Genomic DNA, 19,682 nt, shown 5'->3' with positions numbered 1-19,682 from the left:
AATCGTAGTATATTTCCTTTCATCTATTCACTTGATACGTAAATAAGATATGCCGTCGATGGTAAAATAAATATTACATATACAGTACGCATTTTTGTAAATAAGTCTACACATACAAATACATAACAGTACCTCATTGCTCATTCCTTGATGCTCAGCAATAATCTATACTAGGGACTCTTGAATAATCCACTACTTTCCAGAGAAATTAAAAGCACTTGAGAAATTGATGCAATAATTCTAAAACTATCATTTCCGGTGGCTGTTCTGCGCTGCCTTATAAACAAGTACCGAGATAAACGACATGATGTGGTTATTTATCGTGATTTCAAGATAAATAATCACAATAAATTCATTTTACTGTGGAAATCATGAAAATATCGGAATCTTTCCAAGATAATTTTTCTGATAATACTTTTTTCTTATATCAGTTATTTTTCTTTCATCACGTAAAGATAAACTGCTAATAGAATAGAACAGAATAATAAAAAAACAATTGCACGAAGGAACTGCGCAGAATAAATACCGTAGGTGTGTGTATTTGTGCACAAACGTGTTTAACGAAGCGAAAAGCACCGTCGTGTAAATGAAATGCAGATATAACAAATTTTCAGTTCGTGAGACAAAATATACAGAACGGTAAGAGTTTTCATCATTAAGATTTGAATAGTGAACCAGCCTGCTAGATTTTATTGATATAAAACCGGGACGATGACATTATACTGTATATTTAATGAAAAACAACAACAATAAAAAACGTTTCAGTAATAATATTTTTGGTTTACAGATCAAGTGTTGATCAATTTTATTAACTTAACCAACTAGTTTCGCCAAACTTTAACTGTTGGCGTCTTCAGGACACTTGCATATAGGCTGAAACAATCTCACAATTATGTGTAACTATAAAACTGACAAGAATAACTGTAAAAAACTGACTAGAATAAATACAAATAAAATAGTATCGAACGTGCGTGTAACACGTATCGCGTGTATAAGATTAGCTAACTGTTGCTAAGGAACTTTCTGTAGTTTATATTAAAGTTCATTTCTTTTGTTTTTAAAGATTTGATTACGGTTTTCCATATCTCTGGGAGTATTAGGCATTGATTTCTGTTAAGGTTGACAGTAGAACGTGCGACTGTGGCTGCTGCTTTGAAAATTCTTGAATGGTAATCTTCCTCTAAGTAAGGGGAACAACTTTTGTCCCACTCGATGACATGGTTAGTTGTGGAGAAATGAGACGATTGGCCAGAAATGTCCTGTCTGTTGTTTTTGACATAGTCAATGTGCTCTTTTTGCCTGATTTTAAGGCTTCTCGAAGTCTGTCCGATGTAACTAGAGCCACAGGAGCATGGAATATTATAAACTCCAACATATTTATAGAAAGGATTGTCTTTTGGAGATCTTAGTAGTCTGCGAATAGATTCTATTGCTTTAAATGTTACCCTTATTTTGTGTTCTTTGAGGAGGCTGGCGAGCTTGTAGGAGATGCCACTTACAAACGGAATTGCAATAATTTTTATATATTGAATATTTTCTTGTTCTTTTGTGGTGGTTCAGAGAAAAGTACTTTATTGACTGGTCTTCGTGGATAGCCGTTCAAGTACAGATTGTTGGAAATTAATGTTTACTCATCTTGAAGGGTCTCGTTGTCTGTTGTGATGCGAATTGCTCTCTTCTTTAACATGTGTAGAATGCTGAGTTTATGTGAGATGTGGTGAGAGGAGCTGAAATGTAGGTAGCGACCTGTATTGGTCGGTTTTCTGTACACCGATAGATTTATACTGCCATCAATTTGTTTTTTGATTAAGATGTCTAAAAACGGTAGCTGTTTTTCTCTTTCAAGTTCCAGAGTAAACTTAATAGAATGATGGAAGGAGTTGATCTTTTTGAGAAAATCATATAGGTCATCTTTGTCGTTGTTCCACACGACGAAGATATCGTCCACATATCTGAACCAAATTTTAGGTTTGGGAATAATTTGGGATAGGATTTTATTTTTTTAGTCTTCCATAAAGAGGTCAGCACATGAAGGTGAGAGTGGGCTCCCCATCGCCAAGCCTGTTAATTGTTAGTAGATCTTATTTTTCCACGAAAAGTAGTTAGAATTTAGGCAGTGAGCAAACAATGAGGTTATATCTTGTGGGAACAAAGTACTTAAGATGTCAATGACCTCCACTACAGGAACGTTTTTAAAGAGAGAGGTGACATCTAGGCTGGCTAGAAGATCATTATCCGATATATTGATGTTTTTTAGCTTTTCCACAAAATGTTCGAAGTTTTTAATGTAACTCTCTGAGTTGTGGATGTGTTGTTGTAAGAGTTTTGAGAGATGTTTTGACAATACGTAGGTAGGAGAGTTTATTGCATCAACTATTGGGCGTAAAGGAATACCATCTTTGTGCACTTTTGGAACGCAATAAAGTCTCGGAGTTAAAGGATGCATGGATTTTAGTTTTTTAATCAAGTTTGTTGGCCAGTTGGATAAATTGCGTAGTAATTCATCGGTATCATGGTGGTTTTGTAATGTCGGATCTTTCGTTAAAAGACGGTAAATGGACAAGTCAAATAGTAAATGGTTTACTTTGTCCTCATAGTCCTTTGAGTTCAGTATTACAGTACTGTTTCCTTTATCTGCTTTAAGTATTATTATGTCCTTGTTGTTTTTTAAATGAAGAATAGTTCTTCTATCCAATGAGGAGAAGTTTTGTTTTGCGGAACAGGGAGAGGAAAGTATTATACAACTTTTTAGTCTTAGATCATTTGCTGTGTGAGGCGGTAATAATGAGATTCTTTTTCTAGACTACAGATGAAATCCACCTTAGGAATCTGTTGAGGAGCTATTGCATAGGCGAAACCTTTCCTGAGAACAGCGATTTCAGGTTTCTTTAAGATGAGGTTTGAGAAATTAAGAATAACTTGGTTGTCCGGTAGAGATGGTTTAGACTCATTGTGGGTGGTATAAAGGCAGTTGAATTTTTTAATCTGGGTATGTCTGCTTTTGTTGAAAGCTTTGGCGAAACTGGTATTAATCATTCTATCTAAGACTTACCAAATTTCCTCATCTAAAGAGCTAGAGAGATCCATGAACAGTTCATAACATTGTGAGTCATTTTGACTAAGCACAAATCTTGTGTGATGTAACCTTTCACGAATGAGTAACACATATAATATGTATAATCTATATAACATCATGTATAATACTTTCCTCTCCCTGTTCCACAAAACAAAATTTCTCATTGGATAGAAGAACGATTCGTAATTTAAAAAACAACAAGAACATCATAATACTTAAAGCAGATAAAGGAAACAGTACTGTAATACTGAATTCAAAGGACTATGAGGACAAAGTAAATCATCTACTATCTGACTTGTCCGTTTACCGTCTTTTAACGAGAGATCCGACATTAAAAACCACCATGATACCAATGAATTACTACGCAATTTATCCAACTGGCCAATAGACTTGATTAAAGAACTAAAATCCATGCATCCTTTAACTCCGAGACTTTATTGCGTTCCAAAAGTGCACAAAGATGGTATTCCTTTACGCCCAATAGTTGATGCAATAAACTCTCCTACCTACGTATTGTCAAAACATCTCTCAAAACTCTTACAACAACACATCCACAACTCAGAGAGTTACATTAAAAACTTCGAACATTTTGTGGAAAAGCTAAAAAACATCAATATATCGGATAATGATCTTCTAGCCAGCCTAGATGTCACCTCTCTCTTTAAAAACGTTCCTGTAGTGGAGGTCATTGACATCTTAAGTACTTTGTTCCCACAAGATATAACCTCATTGTTTGCTCACTGCCTAAATTCTAACTACTTTTCGTGGAAAAATAAGATCTACTAACAATTAACAGGCTTGGCGATGGGGAGCCCACTCTCACCTTCATGTGCTGACCTCTTTATGGAAGACTAAAAAAATAAAATCCTATCCCAAATTATTCCCAAACCTAAAATTTGGTTCAGATATGTGGACGATATCTTCGTCGTGTGGAACAACGACAAAGATGACCTATATGATTTTCTCAAAAAGATCAACTCCTTCCATCATTCTATTAAGTTTACTCTGGAACTTGAAAGAGAAAAACAGCTACCGTTTTTAGACATCTTAATCAAAAAACAAATTGATGGCAGTATAAATCTATCGGTGTACAGAAAACCGACCAATACAGGTCGCTACCTACATTTCAGCTCCTCTCACCACATCTCACATAAACTCAGCATTCTACACATGTTAAAGAAGAGAGCAATTCGCATCACAACAGACAACGAGACCCTTCAAGATGAGTAAACATTAATTTCCAACAATCTGTACTTGAACGGCTATCCACGAAGACCAGTCAATAAAGTACTTTTCTCTGAACCACCACAAAAGAACAAGAAGATTATTACACTTTTTTTATATAATCTTTGTCAAGTAGCTTTATTTTATCCTCCTACATGTTTCGCCAATCTTTTTCTATTGGCATCCTCAGGGAATACAAACTAGTAAGCTAAAATGAAGGTTACAGATAAAGAACAAGAAGATATTCAATATATAAAAATTATTGCAATTCCGTTTGTAAGTGGCATCTCCTACAAGCTCTCCAGCCTCCTCAAAGAACACAAAATAAGGGTAACATTTAAAGCAATAGAATCTATTCGCAGACTACTAAGATCTCCAAAAGACAATCCTTTCTATAAATATGTTGGAGTTTATAATATTCCATGCTCCTGTGGCTCTAGTTACATCGGACAGACTTCGAGAAGCCTTAAAATCAGGCAAAAAGAGCACATTGACTATGTCAAAAACAACAAACAGGACATTTCTGGCCAATCGTCTCATTTCTCCACAACTAACCATGTCATCGAGTGGGACAAAAGTTGTTCCCCTTACTTAGAGGAAGATTACCATTCAAGAATTTTCAAAGAAGCAGCCACAGTCGCACGTTCTACTGTCAACCTTAACAGAAATCAAGCCTAATACTCCCAGAGATATGGAAAACCGTAATCAAATCTTTAAAAACAAAAGAAATGAATTTTAATACAAACTACAGAAAGTTCCTTAGCAACAGTTAGCTAATCTTGTACACGCGATACGTGTTACACGCACGTTCGATACTATTTTATTTGTAATTATTCTAGTCAATTTTTTACAGTTATTCTTGTCAGTTTTATAGTTACACATAATTGTGAGATCAGCCTATATGTAAGTGCAGAGTCGGCGCTAGGGTCTTTAACGCCCGCATGCAATTTTTATCTAAGCGCCCCTGTAATGATCCGGGAGTGTGTGGTTATTTTACGATAATAAAAATTTAAATTATATGAAATTTCTTAAATAAATTTTGACAGAACAGCCACACGTTGTTTCGCTAAATGTAATGAACCGGGAGTGTTGACTAGGCAAGATAATCGTTAAAAACCCGTATATTCAAAAAAATTCTCAAAAATTAAAGCAAATTTTGATAAAGCCACTTCACTTTAATCGTTGAATATAATGATACAGGGATTATAGCCTTCTCACCGAGCCGAATTGCTAACAAAATTAAAATGAATTTTAATTAAAGTTAAAATTTATCAAAACAAAAAATCAACTAACGCCTTTTATTCCCTAATAGCGAGTAGGCGAGGCCTTTATACCCTATCTAGCTTTTGGAGACTAAGTGGGTAGTTCAATCTCCACCGGTAGCCAATCAGAGAAAACCCGCTTGCCTGTGCCAGAGATCGACTAACTCGGGAACAGGTCGAAGATAGGCTTAGAAAAAGTTCCTCCAGTCAGCGACTAGACTAGAACCTAAGTCTATCTTCAAGCGGCCAAGCGCAGATGACGCAAGCGCCACTTCCACTGAGCTACACAGGCCTTCTATTTGAACTAAAATTTAAAACATTCTTGCATTTTAGAAGTTACTAAATTCTTAGTAACTTGTAATAAGTTTTATAAGTGGAACTATCTTTTAGGAAATTAAAAGAAACTCAAGATAGATGAGAAAATAAGAAAAGAATTCAGAAATAATTAGAACATTTAATAAGTATTCAAAAAATAATATCTTTACAGAATAACAGAAAATAAATTAAATTATATAAATATACTTGAAAATTTTTTATTAAAATTTTGAGGTTTTTGATTTCATATTCACAAAATTAGAAATAATGGTCTTAATGTCTAATTCCGCACATACATCATTTTCAATAGCTATTAACGCCAAACTAACAAGCCTTTTTTTGTGACATACTTGTTCTTAAGTAGGTTTTAATCAACTTGGAAAAGGAACGTTCACCGCTCGCTACACTAACAGTTAAGGTTAATAGTATTCTTAAAGCAATTGAAAAGTTAGGGAAAGATAAATTATTGGACACAATAAAATTAAGAATATCGAAAGGGCTTTTGAATATTTAAATTATTCTTCCGAAAAATATCCCGGAAAGCACATAACTCGTCATATAGTTCTATTACATTTACGTTTTTATTGTCGCAGTCCTTCAAGAGAATCTCTAAATCGTCACAAATTTTTCGTAAATCTTCGTTATTGGTTTGTAGTAATCTATACAAAAAATTGAAATTATCATATCTTTTAGTTGTTCAAAACGTTCTATTAACGTAGCACATTGCAACGTCTAGAAGTGTTTAAAATACATTCACTCTAAATTTATCTTCTGGCGATTGTGGCGTTTGGTCATGATGCTCGTAGTCAAATTGTCTCGTGTCTTCTTTCATCGTCGAACTTCCGTACCAGTATTAAATTCTTGTTCTACATCCACCTCTTCACTCAGTTATTTTGCCGTTTTCAGAACTTCTTTAAAATTTGTATCTGATCGATACTCTTGTAAGAATATTTTTAAGTTTTCGATAGATTCTAAAGCAAGTGTAATGTTCATATTTTTGTCTTGAAGCATTTTACTCACAGGGTTTATTCTGTTATGTAAATCATACCAAGTTATAAGAGAGCAAATAAATTTGTAGTCCTTTATTTTAGCACATAATGTTTGTGCTTCATGCTGAGTTTCTTTATTAAAATTTTCATTATTTAAAATTTCAAAAAGTGCATCATAAATTTCTCCTAACTGATATCGTAGAAGGCGGATTGCATTAATTTTACTTTCCCATCGCGTTTCTGATGGCTGTTTCAATGTTAATTTTTTTTTTTTTTTTTACAAACTTTAAAAGGATTGCCCAACGTTTGTAAGAGAATGAAAAGAATTGTATATTTCTTGAATAATTGCAAAGAAACTAATTGTATCTGCATTCACTTTGGCTGCATCGTTCATTATTAAATTTAGAGTATGAGCAGCACATGGCATGTAAAAAGCTAGAGGATTTTTGTTCAAAAGCAAATTTTGGAGCCCATATTTGCCCCATTGTCATACCATTGACCTCGCATGTCTTCAATGGGAATGTTCCATTTTTTCAGTTGTTCCATTATTGTTGCATATAAACCACGTCCTGTGGAATCTGATATATCTGCAAAACCTAAAACGTTTTCCCTGATCTTGACAATCCCATTGTCACAGGAAACAAAGCGAATAATAATGGTCATTTGTTCTGTTTTACTTGCATCAAGTGTGCAGTCTAAAATTATGAAATAATATTTAGATTTTAGAATTCATAATAAAATTGTATCCCTGATTGCGTTACTTAAAGTTTCCAATATTCCATTTTGACTGTCTTTACTCAAACAGTGTACTCTATTGTTTCGTTGTAGGGCCCTTTCAACATGATTTTCCATAACGGGATCAAACTTCCCAAACAGTTCGACTAATTTTAAAAAATTGCCGTTATTTCTTTCATATAATTTATCAGATGATCCGATTTCGGCTAACAACGAATTTTATAATTTTGATCAAGCGTTCTAAAACACTCGTCCAATGTTTCTTTTACATTTCATACATGCTTTGAGTCTGAAAATCAATAGTAGTTTTGTTTTTTTTTAAATTTTTATCAAGTTCCTTGCATTTTAAGAAATTTTTCATGTGAGTTAAACTAGTCTCATGTCTATGTAAAGTTGTACTTACATTTCTCCAATCGTTATAACCTTTTACAAGACTCAGTGGGCGATTCAGTTGATTCAGTAGGTGCGACAAGTTTGCAACAAAAGCAAAAAACAGAATTTAAAGTTTCCGAATAAATGAGCCATGTTCTTGGCACGAGCTCCCGTTTTCCATTTTTCTATTATAATACGTGTCGGCAAATTTACGACCATACGTATCTCTGGGATATATTATATTTTTCTTTTGAACAGGCCCCATTTCAATTAAAACAACTCGTAATTTTTCATCAATATTTCCCCGTTCACCTGGATCTTCTAAATTCACAGAGACTAACAGTGTGTTAGTTTCGTGGTCAAAAATAGTTAAGATTTAGTCAACTACAACAAGATTTAGTTGTAGTTGAAGTTGACTGAATCTTAACTATTTTTCACTTAAATTATGTTCAATTATCTTGTTCAATAGTTGCAATAGTATCTTCATGCAAACTGGATGACGTGCACGGTTCTTCAACTCTGATTTCTGATGTATCGAGTTGGTTACAATCTGCATCAGAATATTTTAATATTTTAACAAATTTATTAAGAGCCCCAGTTTGTTTCTTAATATCTGCTTCTTTCGCAGCATGACGCTTATGATTTTGTGCACCGGATAAGTTTTTTTTTTTTAAATTTTTGATTCCATTTCTATTTTATACCCACAAGAAATTATTACACAACACGACACAGAGACGAAATAATAGTCCTAATAGTAAATAATAAATAACAGCACTGCGCTACTGTCAGTAGCCAACTGAGATGCGTACCATATGACTGGTTAACTAGCAACAAATGTTTAGTACGAAAATTCGTTTCTGCGCATAAAAACTGTTCACGGTTTCACTTTAGATAGACTGCAGTAGACACAACATTCTGCAAGCAAGCATTTATCCTGCTCTAGCTGCAAAATTGTAAACAGCCGGCTGATCAAAGAGGCGGCAATATACATTTTTTAAAATTTTTATTCAGTGTATTCGGCCTCATTTATTTTAATATTGATCATTCTAAGAATTATTTTGTTTTTATGATAAAAATTTTGTTTCTTAAAAATTAACTTATGAACCGTTCCCTGGTGGTGGCGCCCCCATCGTATCGGCGCCCGCATGTTCTGCATGCCCGCTTCCGTCGGCCCTGTGTAAGTACCCTGAAGACTCCAACAGTTAAAGTTTGGCGAAACTAGCTGGTTAAGTTAATAAAATTGATCAACACTTGATCTGTAAACCAAAAATATTATTACTAATTATTAGGATCGAGAAAATAAACATTCATTAAAAAAAGTTTTGTATAATTATATTTTGTTTTTAATAACGATTGATATTTTCTTGTAAGTTGAATAACTACATGAGATAAAATGTGGTTTTGCAAAAATTTCACTGTGAAACCTTGGGTAAAAAAAAAAAAAAAAAAAAAAAATCCATGTAGGATTGTGTGAAGGAAAGTGTCCTTGTACAATGAGTCCTTGGACTCCTTGAAGGTATCAGGAATAATAATAATAAGGAATCACTTTTTAAATCACAAGCAAGTTACAAATAACATCAGTTATGTAACTGGGAGGAAAAAAAAACTAAAAACGAACTAGCATTAACAATGTGCATGACTGGAGGAATTTTTTTCTAAGCCTTTCCTCGACCGATTCTCGAGTTAGTCGATCTCTGGCACGGGCAAGAGGGTTTTTCATCCCGGAAACTCATGTTTTTCGTACCGTAAACTCAAGAAAATCGAACACATTATTTCAGACAGTAACATGTTAGGGTTAGGTACCAAGAGATGGCAGCACTTGTTTGCCAGCCTCTTCATCGGGCTGCTCTAATTAGTGATAGACATAGGCCAGCTATCTCTGATTGGCTACCGGTGGAGATTGAACTGTGTACTCAGTCTCCAAAAGCTAAAGGGAATAAAAGGCGTTAGCTGATTTATTTCATTTATATGACTGAAGAATACTCATATTAATATATATATATATACAGTACCGTAACTAGGCAGGTGCACAGACACAAGGTCAGGACCTCCTTATTCATTGGTCTAAATGGGCTATAGCCCAGATCACCATTGATCCAAGGGCGCTTAAGAACCGAGTATGTTAAAATGTTGTTTTTTTTTAATTTTGAACGCAAAAATCACTATTTAATTTGAAATGTCAAATTTAAACAAAAATATTTAATTAAGCAAAAATATTATTAGGATTTTTATACAGCTAACTATGCAAATCATTAATAATATTTTCAATCTTGTTGTAGTCGGCCCTACTGAGCCCACCCACTTCAGTCCTTCGGGTGGCTCGGATGTGCTGGACATTGTCATCTTTAAAAATTTAAGATACCAATTCAAATTGGAATCAGTCAACGAATTATCTTCTGACCACAGTCCCATAGTGCTTAATCTAGATTCATCAGATCAATTCTCTCCTCTGCACACATTCATACCATGGGATAAGTTAGCCAAGGTTCTTCCGATCATATTGGTCCGGTGCCCAATATCAGTAAAAAGGAAGAGATTGACACAGCAATAAATAACTTAACCATACAAATTCAGAAAGCAATTGAATCAGTCAGACAATCCACTGTCTTCCACCCAACCAACCGTATCCCTGAAGAAATCATGGATCTAATCAGAGCAAAAAAATAGAGCCAGGAAGAGATACCACAATACCAGAGCCCCACAAGATATGACAGTATTGAACAATCTAAACAAGCAGGTCCGAGAAGCTCTTCAAAAACACAGAAACCATCAATGGGAAACCAAATTGGCTAACATCAATACTCAATACTGTATGGAAATTCTTAAGAGCAATCCGCACCAAAAAGCAACTCATTCCCCTATACAAACCAAGACAGTTCACAAAGATGAACAGAAAGCCAAAAGCACTAGAAGATAACCTAGAATCTCAGTGCAACCCATCTTATACAAATCTAAATATCAACCTTATGTGCAAGATTCATTGTCATGTTAGGACAACCTTAAGACAGAACACTGTTACCTCCGAACATATCACTCCTACAAATCCGGCAGAAATGATAAATATAAATATCATCTCCCATCTAAACAATAAAAAAGCTCCAGGACCGGATGGCATAACTAACAGAATAGTAAACCTACTTCCAAAAAGGGCCATAGTCCATCTCGTCAACATTACAAATGTCATCTTTAGATTCCAGCATTTCCCTACTACATGGAAAACAGCCACAATCATACCACTGAAGAAGCCAGGAAAAAATGCTCACCTTCCCAAAGCTACAGACCCATAAGCCTATTGTCCAGCCTCGGAAAGGTGACAGAGAAAGTGATCCTCTCAAGATTCCAAGCAGAAACAGATAAGTTAGGAATTTTGCCTAATGAACAGTTCGGCTTCCATAGGGTCCATAGTACAGCTCAACAAGTGCACCGGCTGGTAGAAATCATTACTAAAGGTTTCAACTGGAAACTCAATACAGCTGCCATCTTCATCAACGCAGAGAAGGCGTTTGACAAAGTATGGCATCAAGGTCTTCTCTACAAACTGATAAAATTTCACTTTCCAGTCAAGTTAATAAAAATAATACATTCTTACCCGAAAGACAGATATATGCAGGTCAGGGTAGGCGAAACGGTTTCTACCAGACGCAGGATCTCGGAAGGCGCACCTCAGGGATCTCTTCTGGCACCTCTCCTGTTTTCAATCTATGTAGCAGACATCCCTCTGAACCCAAGAACAACATTCACTGCATTATATGCAGATGATACTGCACTGATGGCAAGATCACTGAGCCCAAAACTGGCAACTAAAAGACTACAAACTAGCATACACACTTTAGAAAAGTGGATGGCAGACTGGAGGATCCAAGTTAACCCCCAGAAAATCTCAGCTATATTGTTTACTAGAAAAAAAATCCATACAATGGAGGATATTTATTTATTGGGAGTAAAGATTCCATGGCAGACTGAAGTTAAATATCCTGGAGTGATTCTTGATAGTAAACTCCTATTCAGCAAACATATTAGTTACATTACCTCAAAGACATCCAACGTCTTAGCACAGCTCTACCCTATGATCAACAGACAAAGTAAACTGGACACGCGAACAAAATTAACAATTTACAAGATGGTAATTCGACCGGTTATCACTTACGCATACCCAGCATGGAGCCACACCGCAAATTCAAACATTCTAAAACTTCAGAGATTACAGAATAAGTGCCTGAGGATGATTCTGGATGACCCTTGGTTTATAAGAAACACCCAGATCCATAGAGAAGTTAATATCCCTTATATCTCTTTCTTTCTCATAAATCTAGCTGAGAAGTTCTTTACCAAGACAAGTAACCATCCAAACCTGTTAATCAAGGAAGCCTCGGAATATAATGAAGCAGAAATCAACAAATATAAAAGACCAAAGTCTATCTTAAGTTCAGCTGAACACAACTAACTTCACTTCCCTCAATGGGCGAGCATACAGCTCACAAACACTCCATTCAAAGTTCTTTCATTACAAGACAAAGGGGAATATGAAAAGTTTTGCTTCACCCATCTAGCCAGAAATGTAAATGTGTTAAAAAAACAAGAGCAGTGAGTAGCAGTTGGTCGGCAGAGTCAGCACTAGAACTAGGGACCGGGTACAATTGGAGCACTCAGTACAGTAATGGCACTGAGAACAGTACAATAGAGATGAGGAAATAATTTATTGGCAGCACGAAGTTAAATAAGAGGCTGTAGTACAAAGAATTAAGTGCTGTGATCAGATTACAAAGGATCGAAATGTAAATTGACAACTCAGAATATTGATATGGAATTCAGAAGTTAATGTTGTATTCCAGAGCTTTCAAGGAAGATTAGTAGAAAGCTGATTCTATTGTAAAGTAGTATATGGGGAATAAGTAGATTTTCTATTGCAAGTGTGTCTGCCTATGTGATGTGCTGAAATTAAAGATTAAGTTAATTTAAAGAAGATTACTTTTGAAATGTGTAATTAACTAAAGTTTTAAGTGTGTCTCAGTGAATAATTTGTGCAAAGATTTATTCCTGTAAGAACAGTTGTACTTTATAGCATTTTAGAGTGAAGTTATAAGAATTATCTCCTTCTGTTAAATCCTAACATTAACTGTGGTGTTTATGCTAAAATTAGCCAAAGCTAGAAGATTAACAGTCTCCCCCCCCCCTTAAAGTGATAGCTATCTCTTGACTGAGCTATGTGATTTCTGACTAAGGGATAGATAAAGAATACTATTGTAAAAATATTTGCTGTGAATTTCAGTGGTAAAGAACTTTAGAACTATCTTTGCCTATTAAGGAGAAATTAGATTCTGAAGCTCAGTGTTTAATACCAAAAGTTAAGTGAATGTTATGTGAAGTTGAACTGAGTTATTTTTGCATTATCTTGTATCCAAAGTATGCTTATGTATATATTATATAACCTTGCATTAAATGTTTTGTTTTATTGATTTCAATTTGTTGTTAGCCTGATTCTTTTCCACTGCACCGTTCATAAAATTATCGGACTTAGCGGGAACCTAAAATGTTAATGTAAAATTCGGCCTATATGTAAACATTAGACTCCTAAAGTTAATTAATCTTTGATTACACTATTTTGCATAGACTAATCTGAATATAGGGTGGCACAGTATAATAGAAATTTTCCTATATTTGGATTAGTAATCAACATACAATTAATTAACCTTAATAAGAACAACGTTAAAGCAAGATGGCGGATCAAAAAACAGGAAGGACGATCCAACAATATATTATTAAAAGGTTTTACTGACTGATACCGAGAGATAAAGAGTTAACATGGTATATTTGAAAAGATACTACTAGTTAACTAGTTTCGTTGAAGTTTCCAGGAGTGTACAAGATTTTATGTGATTGTGGAAAGCCATACTATGGCCAGACTGCTAAATCCATCCCTCTACGTTTGGAAGAACACCGTAGAGATATCTCCTACTAGAGCCAGCGCTCTCTCTAGTCACGTTTTCTTTTCAGTTAACTCAGACGAAGGCCGCCAACACATTGCGAACTGGACTCAACTTCTAACATACATGTGTGCTATGATGAGCTCGAGAGAAAGATTGTCGAATCTACAGAAATTTCTCTAGATTCTTCCCATATCAACAACAGCCTAAGTTTCAATCTCTCTGATGCACACGTTGCCTCTGTTTAGTATTGGCGCACTCGTAATAGCGTGTAGTCTACGTTTATTTGAAACTCAAGCTCGCATTTTGTTTTCAAACACGCAACTGTCTTTTGTACTTGTTCTGTTAATGCAATTTTAAGTCTCTATAATTTTTTTAATTTCTTTGATTGTGATATCTGAAGATGTTGATCAATTCAACGAAACTAGTTAACTAGTAGTATCTTTTCAAATATATCATGTCATCTCTTTATCTCTCGGTATCAGTCATTAAAACGTTTTAATAATATTTCCCACCGAGTAAAAAATGAATTATATATATATATATAATAAATCAGCTATTGCCTTTTATTTCCTTATATGGAGTAGGCAAGGCCTTTATACCCTATCTACCTTTTGGAAACTGAGTGGGCAGTTCAATCTCCACCGGTAGCCAATCAGAAATAGTTAACCCATGTCTATCACTAATTATAGCCGCCACCGATGAAGAGGCTGGCAAACAAGTGCTGCCATCTTTTGTTACCTAATCCTAACAACATATGTTACTGTCTGAAATAATGTGGGTACTGTGGTCGATTTTCTTGAGTTTACAGGATAAAAAAACCGAGTTTCCGGGAGGAAAAACCTGCTTTATTTTAATTCCCCTATAGGGAGAAGGTGAGGCTGAATTAGCTCTATCTAACGTTTGAAAATTGAGTGGGGGGGAGTTCAATCTCCACCGCTAGCCAATGAGGGATAGCTAGCCCAAGACTAATTATAGACTAATTATCACTAATTATACCCAAAATTCGGTGAAGAGAGGCGGCTGACAAGTGCCGCTATCTCGTGGTCCCTCATCCTAACACCATGTTTTACTGTGTAAAAATAATGTGGATTCTACGATAGATTTTTTTGAGTTTAAATGACAAAACAACCGAGTTACTGGGATAAAAAAAACCCCATTTACCTTTGCCAGAGATCTGATTTGACGGTCATCATTCCGTAGATGGAGTGGTGGATTTTATTATAATTCATTATTTGGAATGTTTAGAAAATTTGCGCCTAATTTTGTTGCTCTCCCAACCAGCCAGCCATCATTGCTATCTTTTTTTGTTAGTTTAGACATTTCCCTTTTCCTTCTTCTTGGATCTATGTCATAGCTATCCTTTGGAATCTCTCCTCAGTGTATTCTCAATAAATGTCCAATTCAGTTCCATCTAAGTCTCATTAGCAATGCTTTTTTGTTTTGTTTGCTTTATATAAGCATCATTTCTAATAAACATTAAAGGCAAATATTTTTGAAATATTTACTACAGTTTCTTTGTTTCTATTTTCAATGTCTCTGATCCAGATGGCAATATGGCTTTGACATTGTTACCAAAGATCTTTATTTTTATTTTATCATAATATTTTGATGATTTCCATAAATTATTCAATCTTTATGTTATGTATCCTTGTTAGTTACATCTTCAGTATCAACGGTCAATTTCAATATCTTTCTCGCATTTGTTTATCTTACGAACATTTTTAGTTATATTTAAATTCAGTCAAACTTTTTCAACTATATTATTTCATGCATCTGATTTTGCTTGTATAGTAATCTTCCTGTATGATACATTATTCCATTTTATTTCTCTTCTTATATGTGTAACTTTTTTCATAATCCAATCAGTGACTATTTTAAATATATTGCTGTGAGACATTATGCAACTCTGTCTCATGTCTCACAGCAGTCCTACCTCAATCCACTCTGGTGTTGATTTTTTATTTTATTTTCTATGTAATACCGCAGCAGTTAGTTTCTTTATCGTTATTTATTTTATTATTTTCACATATTTGTCAGGAATTCCATAGCTTCCTATGAATTCCAAAGCATGGTCACAATCTATAATATTCAGATATAAGGGTGTTCTAAAGTTTATATTTTGTTCAATGATAATAAATATATTATTATTATTATTATTATTATTATTATTGTTCCGGGAAACTCCAAGGAGTCGACAGACTCATCGAGGGAGGCTCTAACATCATGTTTGGAACAACTATTCAACATTTACACAGTATCTATCATATCTTGCCTTGAACTCATTCACGGTCGTAGCACCCACAACAGACTCTGGAAGCTTATTCCACTCATTCACCACTCTCCAAGTAAAAAACCTAGCTCTAACACCCTTGTCAACCACGCTCTTGCCCAGCTTCCATGCATGGCCCCTAGTCCTCCCACCACCAGTCATATTTTCAAAAATATCTTCTGGATCAATCTTATAAAAACCCTTCAGTAATTTGAATGTCTCAATCATATCACCCCTCCTTCGCCTATCGTCCAATTTCTGCAACCCACAAATCCTCAACCTATTCTCATAAGGTTCATTCCACAGACCTGCTATCATCTTGGTCACGCGTCTCAGGACCCTCTCCACTTCCTCCCCATCACGAAGAAACCCTGGTGCCCATAACTGGGCACAGAAGTCCAGATGGGGTCTTATCAAGGCTCGAAACAGAGGAACAACTTGCTTCTCTCTGCATGTTAAAGTATTTTTCATAAGCCAAGTGATTTAGTGAGCTGTTTTAGTTACTTTTGCAATGTGCCCCCTAAACTTCAACTCCCTATCCACCAGTACTCCCAAATCCCTGGCCTCATCAATCTCCTGGAGTACGGTTCCACCTATGCGATATACTGCTGCTATTCTTTTCACCCCAAAGTGCATAACCTTACACTCTGCCACATTAAACTGACATCCATTTTTCTTAGCCCAGTCCTCCAAACTATCCAAATCATCCTGTAAAATTTTGACATCCTGTGCACTCACAATTGCTCTACCCAACTTTGCATCATCAGCAAAGAAGTGAACACTTCCTCTCAAATCCTTTCCAATATCATTGATGAACAAATTGAAAAGCAGTGGTCCAAGAACAGAGCCCTGCGGCACTCCACTAGTCACAAGACGTCTTTTTGACTCCACTCCTGAATAAACCACTCTCTGGTATCTCTCCTTCAACCACCCTCCTATCCATCTTACCAACCCTATATCTATCCCCATCTGCTCCAGTTTACTGATTAGGGTTCCATGTGGTATCCTGTCAAAGGCCTTGGCAAGGTCCAGTAGTATCACTGTAAATCCATTACCCCTATCCAGTTCAGCCGTCACTGTGTTATAAAACGTGAGCAAGTTACTGAGGCATGATCTACCCTTCACAAAACCATGTTGTCCCCCATACAATATCCCATTTTCATCTATCCAATCCTGTATTCTTTTCTTGACTAATTTTTCTAAGACCTTGACAATGATTCCTGATATGCTAATCGGTCGGTAATTTACAACAGCAGTCTTGGAACCACCTTTATGCAGTGGAACTATTTTCCCTTCCTTCCACCCGCTCGGGACTAACCCAGACCTGAGACTCAAATTAAACAAAATGGTCAAGGGTACTGACAATTCTTTAGCTGCTTCTCGTACTACACGAGCTAGTATACCATCCATTCCCACAGATGTATTGACATTGAGGTTATGCAATAGACTACTCACCTCCACTTCATTCACCACAATTCCCGTATAATCTACTGGTTTATTCGTTTCTGCAATGTCACCACCTGGATGATATATTCTTGCAAAGTGCTCACTCAGTAACTCAGCTATCTCAACTGATTCAGTTACCTCCCTACCATCGGCATTCTTCAAAATCATTCTGCCATGTACATTTTTCCTTTTACTTGCTACATATCTAAAAAACTGTTTAGGATTCTCTTTAGCCTGCATGGCCAATGTTCTTTCGTAATCCTTTTTTGCTTTTCTTACCACACTCGTCACCCTTCTGGCCTGCGCTTTATACCGTTCATGTGCCTGCCAGTCACCTTTCTCCTTAAATTCCCTCCATAGTTGTTTATTTTTTTGCAGCTCAAGCTTAATGGTGTTATTCATCCATAAATATATGATATACTATAGTTCCAAAACCAACTTGCACATGTTTTAATGTATTTTCTCTTACATTTGTAATCATATTTATCAAAATTTAAATTTTACACACAAAAAATATTAATAAAAAATATGCAGGTATCCTCCATTATTGAACTAAATTATGCCAGTTATATATTATATTCTACATTTTTGTTTCCATCTTTTAACAATCTTATCCTCTGGATTTAGAATATTTTTTGTAGTATATACTAAACATTGTGCTTACTTAGGCACAATGTTTAGTAAACACGATTATATATGGATAGAATAAGTAAGACTAGGATAATGGGAACGTTAACAAAATAGATTTATAAATCACTTGTCACTCATCAATCACCCTATAGTTTTGTTGATAATACACTCCATTCCTCCCCTTTATGGTAAAAACATGCAAAAACATTCAAAGCTTAAAAAATTTCTATAAATATGTTACTTCAGTGAGGAAAAGATAACCTCTTCATCATTAATGTTGTCAAATCGCAGTCCTGCCTTCTTACTCACAAAAAAAAAGGATCTCAAAGGATAATTGAGGCTACACGAAGATCGAGGGTCTTGGATTTGATTATCTCTTCAAAGGATGTTATTATAAATGAAGTCTCAAACCTCCAGTTGGTGAAAGTGAGAATGAAGTGGTCGCTTGGGTGGTGGCCAATCATATCAGGACTTCTGTGAGAAAAGGTTACATGTGGAAGTATAAGGTGAAAATGACAAACTCCGGGGGTGGCTTGAAGCTATGTCATGGAATGAGAAATTGGATGAGAATGAAATCAATGATGCTTGGTTCCTGCGCGGGAACTATCTGGCAGACACAATGTCTGAGTGTATTCCGAAGGTAAGAAGATTAAATAAGGTTAGGTGTAAAATGGATGACTGAAGAGGTGAAGCATGCAGTCTGAAAGAAAAAAGGCATTGTGGAGGCAGCACAAGATGAGTGACAATAATCAATTACATGAGGAATACAAACAGCAAGAAAAGACGCTGACTCGTCTGGAAAGGGTAGCAAGAGTGCAATATGACCAACAGTTAGCAAATGATGCCATGAGAAATCCTAGGGAGTTTTTTGATACGTGGCCAGTAGAAGGGATTATGGAATTATATTGGTCAGTGATAATGGCAGAACGATAAACACAGGGGAGATATAGAGAGGTGTTAACGAGCAATTTTTTTAAGATATTCCATTCTTGTGAATGTAACATCATGCGGAAATTGAGAGCAGTGGAAAGGGGGCGGGGGGAAGAACTACTGATGGTGATTGAGCAAAAGGTATTTGAAGATTGAGTAAACTTAATGACAGTATGGCTATAAGACTTGGTATATCACCGCGTCGTGAGGGAATGTTTAGAGGAGTTAACGACAGCTTTAACTTCTTTAACATGAGTCTTAGAATGCTCAATCAGCTCAATCAACAAGTTCTAAAGGAGTGCAAGAGGGAAAATCGTACTTCATAAAGGGGTGATAAGTCTAAGGTTTCGAGTTACAGGCCAATCTGTTTGGAATTGTGGAAAAGGTATTAAAGAGGCTAGAGAAGACCAAGATTCAGAACTGTGTTGACAATAACAATGTTCTCCTTAAATGGACAGCATGGGTTTGCTAAAGGAAGATTGTGTTTTAGGACCTGAAATTTCGGGC

At 35.6% G+C, this 19,682-nt stretch overlaps 1 protein-coding gene across 1 annotated transcript in view; it reads right to left on the bottom strand.

Annotated features, from left to right (window-relative positions):
• Window positions 1–472, bottom strand: part of LOC150109434 (uncharacterized) — a 44,846-nt gene extending 44,374 nt beyond the window's left edge. The window contains exon 1 of the mRNA XM_090408175.1: window positions 133–472. Coding sequence (XP_090264301.1) covers window positions 133–137 — 5 coding nt within the window. The 5' untranslated portion in view covers window positions 138–472. The remainder of the gene's footprint in view (window positions 1–132) is intronic.
• Between the last annotated feature and the right edge of the window lie 19,210 nt (window positions 473–19,682).

The sequence above is a fragment of the Typopeltis vanoorti genome, chromosome 2, assembly GCF_054136105.1.
Source record: "Typopeltis vanoorti isolate ZY-2024b chromosome 2, IOZ_Tvanoo_1.0, whole genome shotgun sequence".
Taxonomy (NCBI): Eukaryota; Metazoa; Arthropoda; class Arachnida; order Uropygi; family Thelyphonidae; genus Typopeltis; species Typopeltis vanoorti.
This window is presented reverse-complemented; position numbering and strand designations above follow the sequence as displayed.